General features: G+C 37.0%; 1 protein-coding gene across 3 annotated transcripts in view; it reads right to left on the bottom strand.

The window, feature by feature from the left end:
• LOC135217147 (max dimerization protein 1-like) overlaps positions 1-17,500 on the bottom strand; it is a 677,794-nt gene that overhangs the window by 60,933 nt on the left and 599,361 nt on the right. For all 3 annotated transcript variants that reach the window (XM_064252858.1, XM_064252859.1, XM_064252857.1), the window contains one exon: positions 5,151-5,265. In XM_064252858.1, coding sequence (XP_064108928.1) covers positions 5,151-5,265 — 115 coding nt within the window. The remainder of the gene's footprint in view (positions 1-5,150; positions 5,266-17,500) is intronic.

Raw genomic sequence — 17,500 nt, forward strand, 5'->3', positions numbered from 1 at the left:
ATCGAGGAGCACGTAGGAAAACGGGGAATTAAACAAAACTTGACAACAGATGGAAGGACAGGCAAAGAACATAAGAATGAAAGTTTTAACCATGAAACCCCCCCCCGCCCCCCCCCCCCCACAAAAAAAATATAAAAATGTGTCAGTTAACTAAAAAAAAAAAATTTCTGAGTATTACTGCACCACTTGCTTAGAGAATTAATGTTACAAAATGCCCAGAACATCCAGCTATTGTTCACCAAAGTTAAAATAGTATAAATGGTCACTTACGTTACAAATCCTTATTAATTACCAAGAGTATTAACAACGGCTTTGTGATTGTTACATGTAAACGTACTCAAGACTGCTATGTAATCCTTACATAAATTTTAACTGTTGAAACTAAAACGCTAAACGATTCAGGTTATTAGATTCTATTTCAGGTAAAAAATAAATTTGAAAGTTTGGAAAATAAAAACTTAACTAAATTCAAACACAATTACTGATTACTCTGATTTCAGGTTTAACAGATAATACATTATTATGAAAAGATATTTTCATTTTCGAAATGAATTTGGTATGATGGGTTATAAAATCAATTACACAGACAGAGAGACAGAGAGACAGACAGACACACACACACACACACACACACACACACACACACACACACACACATATATATAATATATATATATATATATATATATATATATATATATACATATATATATTATACCATTACACCATCCTTTGTAATTAACAGGCAAAAATTATGCGCAAAGCATTAGGTTTAATTCGCCATAATGCAGGGAAATGAGAGGAAGCGACAATCCCATGGGGTTAAAATCATGCTCACAGCATTAATATTATTTTAATCTGTACCAACCGGTGATAAAAAAACCTACTGCATCTGCTTTGCACATATCCTGATACCATTACCTTTGAACTTGCTATGAATATGTAATTTCTCTCCCCCCTCTCCCCTCTGCCCCTCCCTTTCATTACGAAGTCTTAATGGACTATAAAGCGAAAGGTTATTGTAGTCGGAATTTTAATTTTACTTTCAGAGGAAAAATAAAGCCATACAAATGCGGGAGCTGTTGTGTTCTATTACACGGAATACTGGTACCTACTATTAGTCTTTGTCCATTAGAATCGCTAATAACCCGTTGTTCGAGGCAGGTAAATTACAGGTTAATTACAAGCGGTAATGGTTCTGGTCTGGGGTAAAGGTCAGCTTTCTTGTCCCACAGTTACTTCAGGAAAGTACATTTATTAAAAACCGGTTTGGCATTACACAGTTCGAAGGTTATGGAGATTATAATGATACAAAATTACACTAAAGCCTACGGTAAATGTTCGCCATATTTTACTTACTTAAAGCTGTATTGTCGAGATCCTTCATTCGCTCGTCACAAACACACGCACAAACATAAACACATACACATACACACATACACACACATATATATACATATACGTGCATATATATTATATACATATAGGTTGATAGATAGATAGACAGAGAATAAAAACCTGAATAAGAAAACACTGTTTAACAACAAAATTCACCAATTTCTTTCCCCAAAGAGAGAGAGAGAGAGAGAGAGAGAGAGAGAGAGAGAGAGAGAGAGAGAGAACTGGCAATCTCTAGGGCAGCTTTAGGCCAGCCTACACAACAACATCGCTGGCACACGGTTCAATCGCTTGTTTACTGAATGGTGACAACGGTCTCTTAATCTCTGGAATGATAATTTCCGAAATCCGAAGTTATAATACGTATTTCGAGAGAAAGGTTCATATACCGATGACACAAATGAGTAGGAAAAATCGTTCAAATCGAATGTGAGAGGATCAGGAGAAAGGTTTCAATAAAATCGTTCATATGAAAAATTCACGAAAATCGTTCATATGAAAAATTCATATAAAATCGTTCATATGGAAAACTCACGAAAATCCTTCATATGGAAAATTAACGAAAATCCTTCATATGGAACGAAAATCGATCATATGGAAAATTCACAAAAATCGTTCCTATGGAAAACTGAAGAAAATCGTTCATATGAAAAATTCAGGAAAACTGTCCACAGGAAAAATCCAGGAAAATCGTTCATATGAAAAATTCACGAAAATCGTTCATATGAAAATTCACGAATATAGTTCATATGGAAAACTCACGATAATCGTTCATATGGAACGAAAACCGATCATATGGAAAATTAACAAAAATCATTTATATGAGAAATCCATGAAAATCGTTCATATCAGGAAAACCAAGAAAATTAAATTTGAAAAGAACCAAAATGGAATTTATTTGAAAGATACGGGAAGATGTAACGGGTAAATGCAATAAGTGGATACTCGTCGGTATCAATGTATGCTAATCGGAACACATGGCACTAATACGATATACGTGCAACTGATGTAATGTCGCATCCGAGAATAGGCCTATGAAGATGAGACCGCTACGATCTAGCACAAAGCCATAAAACGAAAATGAGAGAGAGAGAGAGAGAGAGAGAGAGAGAGAGAGAGAGAGAGAGAGAGAGAGAGAAGAATAAAACACTAAAATCTACTGGCAAAAAATAAAGGTGCAAAAAATTGTCAAGACAACGATGCAGCAGCAACGGCCAATAATGATCTGAGTAAGCAAGAAAGCTCTTCGACACTCCTCAAACGGAGTCGGCAGTATATGCATTCACAAGTGTTTTTGTTTGTTGGTCTGTTTATTTCGGTTACTTTGTCAGTGTTTGTAAGGGAAACATTTTCTAGATCTACATCAGGAATTTGTTCACCATGCTAAATCATGAATCATTTAATAAAGGAAAGAATTCTTAGCTCTGCATCAGAAATTTGATCAGTTCCGGAATCTAACGACCTCGCTTTTTATACTTTTTCCATAAACAGATAGACAGAATAATTAATTCTGTCTGTCTGTTTATGGAAAAAGGACCAAGAAGCGAGGTCGTTAGATTCAGGGAAAGATCAAATTTCTGATGCAGAGTTGAGAATCCTTTCCTTTATTAAATGATTTATGATTGAGCATGGAGAACAAATTCCTGATGTAGATCTAGAAAATTTTTCCCCTACAATCTTATGATTTTATACAGGCAAAGGTGTGACCTCTCTATGTAGTTTCTAGTTTATTTGTTTTCTGCTTGACAATCAATACAAAATTATCACAAATAGACGGTGGGACTAAAATGAAACTAAAGTGAAACATCACGGAAACAATAACTTCGAACTACGGTTTGTCACAAAAATTAACGTTTTAATCTGGAATGATTTCATCCCTGTTTTCCCCACCTAGAACCCTTCGTCTCTTATGAACCTAAGTGAGTCAGGCCCTTCCGGGGTCACGCCCCTCGGCGTCTTCCTACCACTTTGTTTTTGTGGGTTCCAAAAGACCTGGGCTAGAGTACTTTAGCGTCACTCTCTCACCGGTATCCTAATTAAAGCTGAAACTTTTACATGCGTCTATGTGAAACTTAAATCCTTTTTAGTCGTTCTAGATTGAGGCCTATCCCGCTCAGCCATTACTATGGTACCTGAATGTTCGCGTGATAGGCCTATAGAAATATGAAAGACTACAAAAACTGGAGAAGAGCTTAGGCCCCACAACTACTATCTAAATTCTCTTTCATTCGAGGTCTTATCTCGCCGAATTTTTATCTCTAATACCCTGAGAGGAAACGGGTGTAATGCGTCTGACCTCGGGAGAGAAATTTAGGGATATGGCCGACGCCAAATAAGGAAGTAGGCCTACGGATCACAAGACCGGATGAGGATATGGGGCAATACTTATGCCTATTGGACAGAACATCAGCAGAATATTCTTTTTACTTTTATGGGCAGGGGACGCATACATGTTTTTCGGGGTCTGTTTCTCTCACTTTTTCGTGTCTAACTTGGAAGGAGAGGTGGATTTAAAGAGAAACTCTGAGTGAAAATTTGGAAGTGATATATTTGGGCGCAAATAGAAGTGTTAAAAAAGAGACAGGCCAATATCAGGATAAGTACAAAGATCAGGATAAATAAGATAGAAAATCCAGAATGTATGGCCCCTATAGGAAAAGGAATTTATGAGACACACACTACACAACTAATACATGATCAATACAAAAAAGTTTATACGACATTTTTTATGTGTTCTTTATATAATTGTCCAACGACGCGGACAACTCAGTACAGCAATCTATCCCAAAGAAAACACGAAAAATATGAAGGAGGACCCAGTCAAACAGTCTGTACATGATTTATAGCGTATAAATCATGAACAGACTAATGCGCCCATGAAGTCAAAATGGAAGCAATATATTAAGGCTAGTAGTTCTACAGATGTTACGAAGAATTACACCAAAAAGAATGATACAAACTGCGACCGACATGACTTGCAATTTACAGAGAGAGAGAGAGAGAGAGAGAGAGAGAGAGAGAGAGAGAGAGAGAGAGAGAGAATATGTTTCTTACAATAAAATATAACATGGTAAACGTAAACGTGAACGTAAGATGTAAGTATGTATGTATATACTATATATATATATATATATATATATGTGTGTTGTGTGTGTGTGTGTGTGTGTGTGTGTGTCAAACATATAAACCTACAGGTGAAAAATAGGAGACGGGTGTAGGTCCTTGACCGGTTTCGACTTTATTTCCAAGTCCTTCGTCAATGGCTTTGGAATAAAGTCGAAACCAGTCAGGTCCCATACACCCAGCCTCTTATTTTTTCACCTGTGGCTATGTGTGATAAATGAATCACGTGCTAAAGTGATTATAATCATATCTATATATATATATAGTATATACATATGTGAAGAATTATGTAAGCAAAATGTACCTATAAAATATACCTAAACAAAACGCACATAAAAAAATTATACGTAAACTTGATATACATATAAAAAGAGTGTATGGCCAACGATTGCAAAGGCCCTCGAGTAAAAGCGAGAGACCTCTAGCACTTTCTTGCTTCCATTGTATACCTCGTGAACGCACACTCTCTTTCTGTTTTATATCACCTTGTTATTCCTTTGAAATATAAATATAAATATATATATATATATATATATATATATATATATATATATATATATATATATATATATATATATATATATATATATATATATATATACACACACACGTAGACTGAGAGGTTTTACCTTAATAAAATGCTTAGCTCGTGTAAGAAGGCCAAGCGTAGTGTGTCTGGAGCCGTCGGGACCCAAGGGAACCATTTCTTTCAATTTCTCAAGACACGTCCGAAGGTGAGCCCTCCTGCAATCAATAAAAAAAATTAATTAGTAAATTAATATTATAAAATCTTTCTTTATTTCTATCTTTACCTTCAGCTTTTCCCATTTCTATATGAGGTCGCTGTTTCTAGTCAGCCTTCTCCATCTTCCTCTGTCCTGTACTACATCTTGTTCTCTTGGACCCTTTTCCTTCATGTCATTCAATAATCTATCTTTCCACCTGAACTTTGGCCTTCCCCTCCCTCTTCCCTACGTGTTCATCTTCTCTCCTCATGACATGACCAAACCACTTGAGTCTTTCATGAAAAAATGTTTTTTCATGAACAGCCAATAAATTGATATCAATCATATACAACAACAATAATTATCATTCTTGAGGCAAGTCCAATGCCTATCAAGATGACACAGAGGCGATTACTATACACAAAAGATGTTTATTTTGTATTGTAATTGTAAAAACTAATATTAACAAACTTCTTCAGCGCTGCCATGTACACTTAAATCTTTCAAAAATGAGAGAGAGAGAGAGAGAGAGAGAGAGAGAGAGAGAGAGAGAGAGAGAGAGAGAGAGATTATTCAGGACCAAAGCTGAATCAACCTGCAACCAACTACACTTAATTCCTATGAAATGAAATGAGAGAGAGAGAGAGAGAAGGATATTATTCAGGACCAGAGTTAAATCAACCTGCAACCATTTACGCTTAATTTTTTTATAAAGTGAGAGAGAGAGAGAGAGAGAGAGAGAGAGAGAGAGAGAGAGAGAGAGAGAGAGAGAGAGAGAGGATATTATTCAGGACCAAAGTTAAATCAACCTGCAACCGTTTACACTTAATTCTTTATAAAGTGAGAGAGAGAGAGAGAGAAATATATTACTCAGGACCAAAGTTAAATCAACCTGCAACCGTTTACACTCAATTCTTTAGAGAGGGAGAGAGAGAGAGAGAGGAGAGAGAGAGAGAGAGAGAGAGAGAGAGAGAGATAGAGAGAGAGAGGAGAGAGAGAGAGAGAGAGAGAGAGAAGAGAGAGAGAGAGAGAGAGAGAGAGAGAGAGAGTTTATTCAGGACCAAAGTCAAATCAACCTGCAACCATTAATATGATACACGGTGTTAAAATTTTAGACTATTGGCATTTCCATCGGTCCTGCTAATTGATTTTAGGAAAAAGTTCAACTTCGCAAAGATCGCTTTGGCTAAACTTATTTTCGGTGCCGATTACATTTATATGATGATGATGATAATAATAATAATAATAATAATAAATAATAATAATAATAATAATAATATAATAATAATAATAATATTATTATATATTATTTTATTATTATTATTATTACTCATAGTAGCACGAGTCTTCAAATGGAGAAACAAATCCAGTTATGTAATATCATATATTTAAATTTAAAACTGTAAGGATAGCTTTCCCGAACGCTATCCTTAAAGTTTTAAATTTAATATATGTATATTTACAAAACTGTGTATTTGTTTCTCCAAAACCAATCAATAATAATATAATATAATTAATAATAATAATAATAATAATAATAATATAATAAGTATCAAAACCTGAAATAGAAATAGAGGATCGGGATATGCATGTGGAAATTGTACACATAATCATAGGGACACTAGCCACGACCCCTGAAAAGGAATCTGGAAAAACTAGAGGCTGAAGTAGCTCCAGGACTCATGCAGAAGAGTGTGCTCCTGGGAACAGTGCACATAGTAAGAAAAGTGATGGACTCCTGAGGAGGCAGGATGCAGCTCGGTACCCCACACTATAAAAATCCCAGTCAAAAAAGATGACTGTGATAGACGAAAATTATAATAATAATAATATGAAAAACAGGGAGAAGAGAAGTTTCATTAATAATATCAATAATAAATAAATAAAAGTAGAACGTATTCCAAATTTCCACAAGGATAAGTCGTAAAATGATATTTAAACTTTGAAAACATAGAAGGTTTCAGCCATTCTCCGTAGAACTACTATTTTTACCGTTGATTTTCCACACACGGAATGCTGTCGTTTACCTGAAGGTTTATCTGCGCCAAAAAATACAATAATACTCAAGATTAAACACTCAGGGAAGCTAATACTGATTAACTAAGTAATTCTGTCAAGAGAAGTACGGCCAACAAACAAATACATAAATGGAAAAGGTAGGCAAGTACAATGAGTTAATTACCTTGATACCTAAAACGTCTCTCCCGCTCATATATATATATATATATATATATATATATATATATATATATATATATATATATATATATATATAATATATAATATTATATATATAAATATATATATATATATATATATATATATATATATATATATATATATATATATAGCATGAATTGTTCAGCCCAATCTAATAAACTGCAAAGACAAAGGGGTTCTTAGTTGCTATTCGGAAACGAGGGGAAAATTAGACGATAAAATAGAAAAATTCATTAGATTCCTCAGAGAGAGAGAGAGAGAGAGAGAGAGAGAGAGAGCCGACTCGGAAAAGCCTACCATATATCAATTAGAAGAAAAATGTAATCCAAGGATACAAATAAAAACGAAAGAGTACTAGAAGAGGAAGGAGTGGGGGAAGGAAAAAAAAAAAGGGGGGGGAGGGGAGACTCCTAAACGGCCACTATTCCTAGGCAATTTCGCCACTATTCCTCTAGGACGCTAGGAACAGATTCCTAGGGCGACGGGCGGAAAACCAATTACCAGACAGGATAAAGTAAGCATCCTCAAGCTGTTATATATTTGAGAGAAGGAATCTCCACTTCTCGGTTCTCCCGACAATCGAAAAGTCGTAATGAATTGATTTCGGCGATAATAAAAGTTTTCCGCTCCAGTGGCCAAAGTTAATGGCTGGTGCCGAATTATATACTTACAGCTTGCGCGCGCGCACAAACACACGCACACACATACACACATTCAATAATACACCATCTTGAACAGACGAAGGAGCATGCTATGCATAGCCTTTTGTATAAAGATTTATGTATGTAAAATATACACGTGCGCTTGATTTTATAGACAATATATATATATATATATTATATATATATATATATATATATATATATATATATATATATATATATATAAACCAAAATACTTTTTCATTTTATTTTATCAGCTGGTGAGGCTCATCTTCCTACGTTCACTATCCTGAAGGCATGTTTTCGCTTCGTCATGGTAAAAAGAAAGTTAATATTTATGAAAAGATGGATCAGGGTATTTTAAGGCAGTTTAGTCACATAGAGAGAATGAATAAGAGGTTCGATGATGTTGACTAGGAACGTATAGGAAGGAGGCAAGGGATACATTCAGGTTTAATATTAAGAGTAATTTCATCCACACAGCACAAATAGTGTTTAAAATCGTTACTGGAATTCATCCTGGAAACTGCTTCTGTCAGCCAAATATCCTGACTAAACTTGTAATTTAATGCCATTCATAGAGTTGGGTTACTACATCTCAGTCTATTATAATTTAACAATAATAACACTTAAGGCGTTACAACATATACCCACGTATATGTTGCTGAAAGACTGCTGAAGGGTACCGCACCTCTGGATAGGGGTAACATTGCCTCGTTCGAGCCAAACTCCCTGATCATTAGAGCCAGAATAATGGCTGGAACGTGCTTTATGACACATCAACCTATCAACACTGGATGTCCAGCCAGTGTATTTGAGAGGTGCACTCGACTGGACATCAATACAAACAACGACACATCAATACAAACAGCAACAGATTTCTTCACTAGACAAGCTGCAAACAGCTTCGAGCTATTTGAACCATTGGTGGTTTTTAGAGCTTTGAAGCTTTCAGCCCAAGACTGTACAGTACAGCGAGCTTCCGGTTGATATCAGTAGAGTAAGCTCTCACTTGTTACGTATAGTACCATAAGCATCCAGATGATACGCAGAGTACAGTAAGATTCCTGATGATATGCTGCGTACACTAAGCTTCCAGATGATATGAAGAGTACAGTAAGCTTCCAGATGATATGAAGAGTGCTTCCAGGTGATATGGAGAGTCCAGTAAGCTTCCAGATGATATGAAGAGAACACTGTGCTTCCAGATGACACGTATTGCACAGTAAGCTTCCAGATGATATGGAGAGTACAGTAAGCTTCCAGATGAGATGTACAGTACAGTAAGCTTTCAGATGAGATGTACAGTACAGTAAGCTTCCAGATGACCCGCATTGCACAGTAAGCTTCCAGATGATATGGAGAATACAGAAAGCTTCCAGATGATATGGAGAATACAGAAAGCTTCCAGATGATATGGAGAGTACAGTACACTTCCAGATGAAATATAATGTGGAGTAAGCTTTCAGATGATATTTACAATACCACAAGCTTTCAGATGATTTGCACAGTATACAGTACATTAAGCTTCCAGGGGAATGGTGTTAAGACCTTCAGAGGAAAATGATGATTTCTTCGTTTGTTGAGCCTTATTAAATATGAAATCACGCTTCACGCTTCTCTGAATGGATGCACAGGTGGTTAGTTTGCTTAGATTAAGACGGCTTTATGCCAGCAAAGACAATTACCCTGCTTTATTCAGGTGAAAGAACACACGAGGCCTTCTGTCGATTTCCAGACGCTACCTTCATAACAGAGGCTTTCTTTGAATATACGACCCATAACAAATATTATTATTATATATTATTCAAGTAGTTTTACCAGACCACTGACCTGACTATCACCTCTCACCGTGCTGGCCCGAAGGATTTGGTTTTGCATATATTTATTATTCTTATCTATATTTTATGGGTCCTGCAGGGTACTCCTGGCGGAGTAGGCACATTTAACGTCTGATACTATCAGCTCTTCAAGTTATGAATACGGTGCAAATAAGACCAAAGGCTTTACTCCAAGACAACTACCTGTGGAAGTTATCTGCACAGGGGTTATCTACGAATGTCCAGGTGACTGTTCATGTGTATACTGTACAGTGACCTTTGTTTTATACATCTCTGCAGAAGAGGTTCATCCTTGGTTCAGCAACTGAAGAAGAAATGTGGCAAAGACTGCTTTGCTTTTCCTCGATACACTTTCTTTCAATGTTAACACCATACCGGGGAACAAACACAAATATACACACAGACATACACATATACATATATGTGTTTGTATGAATATATGCCTATATCTAGAGAATTTAGTTGGGGGCCAAAGCAATCTCAAGAAAAGCCAAATATAATGGCCAATATTTCCTTCATTCCTATCTTCAGCTCTCTCTCTCTCTCTCTCTCGCTCTCTCTCTCTCTCTCTCCAAAAAACCAATAACCATAAAAAAGAGTGGAAGGGGAATGGAAAACACCTCGAACTAAAAATAAAAAAAGGGGGGGGGGGGAGAGATAGAGAGAAAAAAATAAAAAGAATCAGTCGACAGAGAATTTAGTTAGGGGGTAAAGTAGGTGGGTGGGTGAATGCTTTGAGGAGGAGGAGGAGGAGGAGGAGGAGGAGGAGGAGGAGGAGGAGGAAGTCGGTCAAAGGGCGTTCTAAAATAAATCAGAGGCCATTAAAAGAGGAGTCGCCGCCTGTCTCACGCCTCTTTTCGACGGAGTCGTGGCTATAAAAATAGGTACCGCTCTGACGAGAAAAATAGTCCCCCCTCCCTTTTCCCAACTCCCATTGAAAAAGGGCGATGGCTGGAGGGCGGCGGGAGGGGGAGGGAAGGAAGGAAGGAGGGAGGGAGGAAGATGAGGAGGTTTTTCTCTGCATTAACAAAACATTTAAGGAAATTTGTTAGTTCCCGTAACAGTTGCTCTCATACCAGCCAACCCCGCCTCTCTCTCTCTCTCTCTCTCTCTCATTAATGATTAGTTAGGTCAAATGTCATTGGCAGAAGAAGAAACCACAAGGAAAATTTGGGGGGCAAGACGTCTCGGAAATAAATCTCTGAAGGGAACTTCCTAAGAGGCATCAATTATACGAAGGGGGCGTTCTCCAACACCCCCTCCCCCCACCCGAAAGAGAGAGAGAGAGAGAGAGAGAGAGAGAGAGAGAGAGAGAGAGAGAGAGAGACTCCCTCTTCGAAACTTCGATACATCTCAATATTTTTTATAGCCTCTTTAGATGCCGGCTAAAGTATTTTCGAAATCAGGAAAGTCTGAGTAAAAAATTCTTAACTGGTCCCGGGAGAATTCTTCGATGAACATCGTCTGATTAGGACATATATATACCTGTTTCCGTCAGAGGCCGATGGAAAGGCAACCTACTACCTTGACCGCGTCCTGTTCAGATGGATACCCACAACCTCTGTGTTTATCTTCCTAGTAGTATACTTCCACGTCAATCAGTATTTGATGACCTCTTTTTTCGGCGCAATTAATATAATTATTCCTTTTATAAATGTTATATAGTGTGGACTCCCTTCCATTGTCTCGGACTATCCAGTATTGCATTCCAGTCACCCAGCACAACAAGACGTTTACTTTCCCATCATTCAGGTCTATCGGTGTCTTTATTCTTTTGTGAAATAGTCTTTTCATACTCTTAGAACAATCAATGTTAAAATAAATGTGTTTGGGGAAACAAGCCCAAAGTTAGTTTGGGTATATATATATATATATATATATATATATATATATATATATATATATATATATATATATATATATATATATATATATATTTTTTTTTTTTTTTTTTTTTTTTTTTTTTTTTTAAGTTCTTTTCCACATCTGTCATACATCACTTTCACTCGAACACTCACTCAAAACCTTTTCAATTTCGAATGTGTACCAACACATACTCCACACAATGACCAACAATTACTTTATTTCTTAATCTCAGACTGATGATAATGATACACGTTGTTATATTGGCACTGGGAATCTGTCAACCTTACGAGCGTGGCGAGCAGTGTTTTACCTGGCCTGCATTTTTTTAAAAACACCTTAACCTAACTTTATCATCTCTTCCTCCATAGGATTACTATTTCGGTTGTAGACTACGCCCTACCTATAATCACCTAGGTATTTGGTCACTCTAATCAAGAATGGCATGGTTGCGATAAAGTTACTGATATCCTGAACATTTTGCATATAACCAAATACTGGTTTATATGTGTATATATATATATATATATATATATATATATATATATATATATATATATATATATATGTGTGTGTGTGTGTGTGTGTGCGTGTGTGTGTTTGTTGAACTTTCGTAATGAAGCTGATAAATTCAACACTAAAACTTGGTAGAAGTTCCTTCCCTGTTTTGGGGTAAATAGCTCTGGAACTACTTTTCACATTACACAGTAATTCCTTCCGCATCATAGCAATTGCAAACTGCTCCACAAATAAATTCCACTTCCGAAATCCCCTCTTTTCGTCCTTCCACCCTCAGACCAAAACGAAACCCCTCCTCATCCCACCCTTTCTCCCACCCCAACACCCCCCACCCACCCCACTCCCACTCACGAAGAAGCATCAGCATCAGAGACGTTAAGAGCGGCCGCAGAGTAGCGACCAAGTCACCATCCCGGAGTCGCGACTGTTGATCGGCGCAGAAGTCGGCCGTAAAACTTGTTTGTCGCTGGTTTTATGTGCCGTCAAGACAACCCCTACCCGCCCCCCCACCCCTTTACCCTACCCCTAAGAATGCCAAGATAACCCCTCCCCCTCCTGACCTCCCTTACCCCGCTGGCCACCCTGAAAAAGAGCCAGCCAAACACATCCCTGTACCCAAATGGTGCCACCCTGCTATAACACCCTCTATTTCCTTTACTTCTTTATGACTCTTTTTCCTCCGTCTCAGCCCCTTTTTCCAGTCTCCAAAATGGCCATACCCGCCACCCCCCCTTCCCACCCTCCCTGCTCTTTCCGTCGAACCCTCTAATCATTTTTGAAACCAAACATTTTCATTTATTTTATTTTTGGGCTCCGCTGTAAGTTCGGATCGTTCGTAGTTGTGTTCTTGATTTAAAAAAAAAATAAATAAATAAAAAAAGGAAAGTAAAATATAACTCTCCCTTATTGCTCATCATGGCCAATGATCTCGGAGGACAAAAATTAAAGTTTTAAATCATTCAAACGCAATACAATATTATGGTACTGACTGACGTTGATATAAAAAGAAGGCTGAAAAATAAATTCGTCAAATTTTTCTTCAATTCGGGTCAACGTCAATCACACTGGAAAACAATTTGTTTATTTCTTCTGCCCGATGTAGAAATATATGATGTGATTCCTACTGTCGTAAAACTGCTTGGAATGTGTCGAAATGGCCTTTGTACATGAGCACCTACTGATTTTTTTTTTACTTCAGTGCCTATTTAATAACACCTTGGTAAGTATTCAATCTGATGGAATATGAAATCTCATAATCTTTTGTTTTGCTCGTCTCTTTTGATTCGTTGTTCAATCCAACCAAATATGAACATATTTTAAGAAAGGTTGCTCAGCAAGATTTCACCCTTTACAGATTTACTCACTTGACTTATTCAATTCAAAATAATAATAGCAACAATAATTATTTATAGACGTCTAGTTCTGTCAGCACTGGATCCGAACGGGACATACACGAGAAAACTCAATAATAATAATAACAACAACAACAACAACAACAACAACAACAACAACAACAATAATAATAATAATAATAATAATAATAATAATAATAATAATAACAAATCATGGCCTCCCTATAGAGCCCCTGCTGTATCGTTCAAATTACGACACTTCATGATTACTTATCAAATGAAACTGTCGTCCTTAGAAATTTTGAATTGACCATAAAAGAACCATAATTAATTCCTTTTCATCTTACAGGGGTTTGTGTGAAAACTCCACATACATGCATAAATACATACATACACATAAGTATATGTATGTATGTATATGTATTGAGGGTCAATACAATGGAATTATTTTAATTTTGAGTATAATTAAGATGTAGTTTCCTTGCGTCATCTCATAGCATTTTCTAATTATCAAACCGAAAAAAGAGACACCAGAAATAAAGTTATTCTACTCAAGATTCTAAGGCATCCAACTGACACAAAACAATAGCAGTACAACGATACATCATCCCCTACAATAACACAAGCAGCAACTACGACGACGACGACAACAACAACAACAACAACAACAACAACAACGCCAGCAACGAACAATCAGGTTGCACAACAAAGAGATTTTGCAATTCGACAAAAACGAAAAAAAAGCTTTATTGGAAAACTTATACACGTCACCTACATAAAAGAAAGGTAACAAAATGAAATAAATGAATAGTCAATTGACATTTTTTTCTTTTTTAAATGGCAAAGAGCCCGAGACGGGCACAACTGACCAAATCAAGTCCCGATGGCCTTCTCTTCTGAGGAGATGGCAAACTCCCCTCTTACACTAAGGCTGATTTGGGAAATACAGAGGGAGGTGAGAGAGTTCCACTTCCGGACATCAAATCAAATCGAGATTTTACACGACTGGTTTACCCTCAAGTTGGGAATATGATTTTTTTTGCTGTGCATACAAATTAATAATAATAATAATATTATTATTATTATTATTATTATTATAAAAAAAAATTATAATTATATAATTAATAATTAATTATATTCTTATTAATAAAGTACGGTTACAGCAAAATGAGACAAGTCACTCATCATGGCCAACTTTACTTAGTTGAAGGCTTCAGCTAGCTGGTGCTTCTAAGTCGTTTCGGAATGATCTAATTAAAATAACTTATAAAATGTATGGCCTCGGATTTAAAAAAATCTCTATCACTGGAAAAAAATTATGAAGAATAAATCTTATATAATTCTGACATGTATAAAGTTTGTACCTCTACGCGCGTATGATAAAACATAAAAGTTCTACAGGAACAAAAGCATAATCCAAAATTGCTTTAGCAATTGATTATTTGGGAGAACATTCATCCTTGGTGCCCACTTACTAACGTGAAAGCTGAACGCTTGAAAGTTCAACTATGAAAGCAGAACACACACGTGCACAAATATATTTAGCAATTTGCCAGGGCCTTTCTTTGACATTCAGGGCAAAAAAAAAAAGAAAAAACCTGTTGCCTAACACTTCTCTATCGTTGCGACGAGAGAGAGAGAGAGAGAGAGAGAGAGAGAGGAGAGAGAGAGAGAGAGAGAGTAGGGGGGGGGGGCGGGGTTAAAAACACATCTCGTACGGCAAGCCCGAGTTTAATCGGACGGGAAAAACAAACTGGAGCGATGGACGAGCTCTTTACGCTATTCTGTTTCTAGCCAGAGAACTAGAAAAGGGGAATTCGAAGAGGATGATGATGAAGACGACGAATGGGCAAAAGATGGAGATGCAGAGCATGGGAGGAAAGATATGACGATGGAAGGGGAAAATAGATCATGATAAAGAAGAGGCACATACCCGATTGTTTTTTATCAGGTTAATAATAATAATACATAATAATACTCATAATAATAATAATAATAATAAAATAATCATACTGTTAAAAGGATGGAGAATTAAGCGAGGTTGATTTTATATAATCGTTTTTTTCTATTTTTCCTTACAATTCGCTTCTCAGGCTCAGCGATGTTTCTGGAGTAACTGGCCAATATTCATATTGGGAATTTTCAAAAATTATAAATGCTGAAGGAATCTTTTATTAGAACAAGATATCAGATCCAGGTCAAGCAGGGGTCGTCGTCAGTGCTGGTATTATTCCGTAGGCGTAGTCCAGTTCGGGCCGTGGTCGTCTTAGGTTTTAAGGGCTGGTATTGGTGCTGGTATAGCCAGTTACTCAGAAACATCGCTGAGCCTGAGAAGCGAATTGTAAGGAAAATAGAAAAAACAATATATAAAAATCAACTCGCTTAATTCTGCCATCCTTTTTAACAGCATTTGCCTAAAAGAGGGTCTTCTACCAAAATAATAATAATAATAATAATAATATAATAATAATAATAATAATAATAATTTTGGATGACCACAGGAAGAACATCCTTAGTACAAAAAGACAAGAGTAAGGGAAATATAGCCAGTAACTACAGGCCTATCACCTGCCTACCAATAATGTGGAAGTTACTAACAGGTATCATCAGTGAAAGGCGGATACAACTACCTAGAGGAGACAAACACCATCCCCTACCAACAGAAAGGCTGCAGAAGGAAGTGTAGGGGCACAAAAGACCAGCACAAATGAAGAACAGTAGGAGAAGGAAAACCAACCTAAGCATGGCATGGATAGACTATAAAGAAAGCCTTCGACATGATACCACACACATGGCTAATAGAATGCCTGAAATATATGGGGCAGAGGAAAACACCATCAGCTTCCTCAAAAAACTACAATGCGCAACTGGAATACAATACTTACAAGCTCTGGAATAAGACTAGCAGAGGTTAATATCAGGAGAGGGATCTTCCAGGGCACTCACTGTCCCCACTACTCTTCGTAGTAGCCATGATTCCCATGACAAAAGTACTACAGAAGATGGATGCCCGGGTACCAACTCAAGAAAAGAGGCAACAAAATCAACCATCTGATGTTCATGGACGACATCAAGCTGTATGGTAAGAGCATCAAGGAAATAGATACCCTAATCCAGACTGTAAGGATTGTATCTGGGGACATCAGAATGGAGTTTGGAATAGAAAAATGCGCCTTAGTCAACATACAAAAAGGCAAAGTAACGAGAACTGAAGGATAAAGCTTCCAGATGGGAGCAACATCAAACACATAGATGAGACAGGATACAAATACCTGGGAATAATGGAAGGAGGAGATATAAACACCCCAAGAGATGAAGGACACGATCAGGAAAGAATATATGCAGAGACTCAAGGCGATACTCAAGTCAAAACTCAACGGCGGAAATATGATAAAAGCCATAAACACATGGGCAGTGCCAGTAATCAGATACAGCGCAGGAATAGTGGAATGGACGAAGGCAGAACTCCGCAGCATAGATCAGAAAACCATGAAAAACAAATGACAATACACAAAGCACTACACCCAAGAGCAAATACGGAAACGAGACTATACATAACACGAAAGGAAGGAGGGAGAGGACTACTAAGTATAGAGGACTGCGTCAACATTGAAAACAGAGCACTGGGGCAATATCTGAAAACCAGTGAAGACGAGTGCTAAAGAGTGCATGGGAAGAAGGACTAATAAAGTAGACGAAGACAGAAATATACAGAGACAGGAGAAAGACAGAAAGAACACAGGACTGGCACAACAAACCAATGCACGGTACATACATGAGACAAGGAACTAAAGAAC

The sequence above is a fragment of the Macrobrachium nipponense genome, chromosome 7 (assembly GCF_015104395.2).
Source record: "Macrobrachium nipponense isolate FS-2020 chromosome 7, ASM1510439v2, whole genome shotgun sequence".
Taxonomy (NCBI): Eukaryota; Metazoa; Arthropoda; class Malacostraca; order Decapoda; family Palaemonidae; genus Macrobrachium; species Macrobrachium nipponense.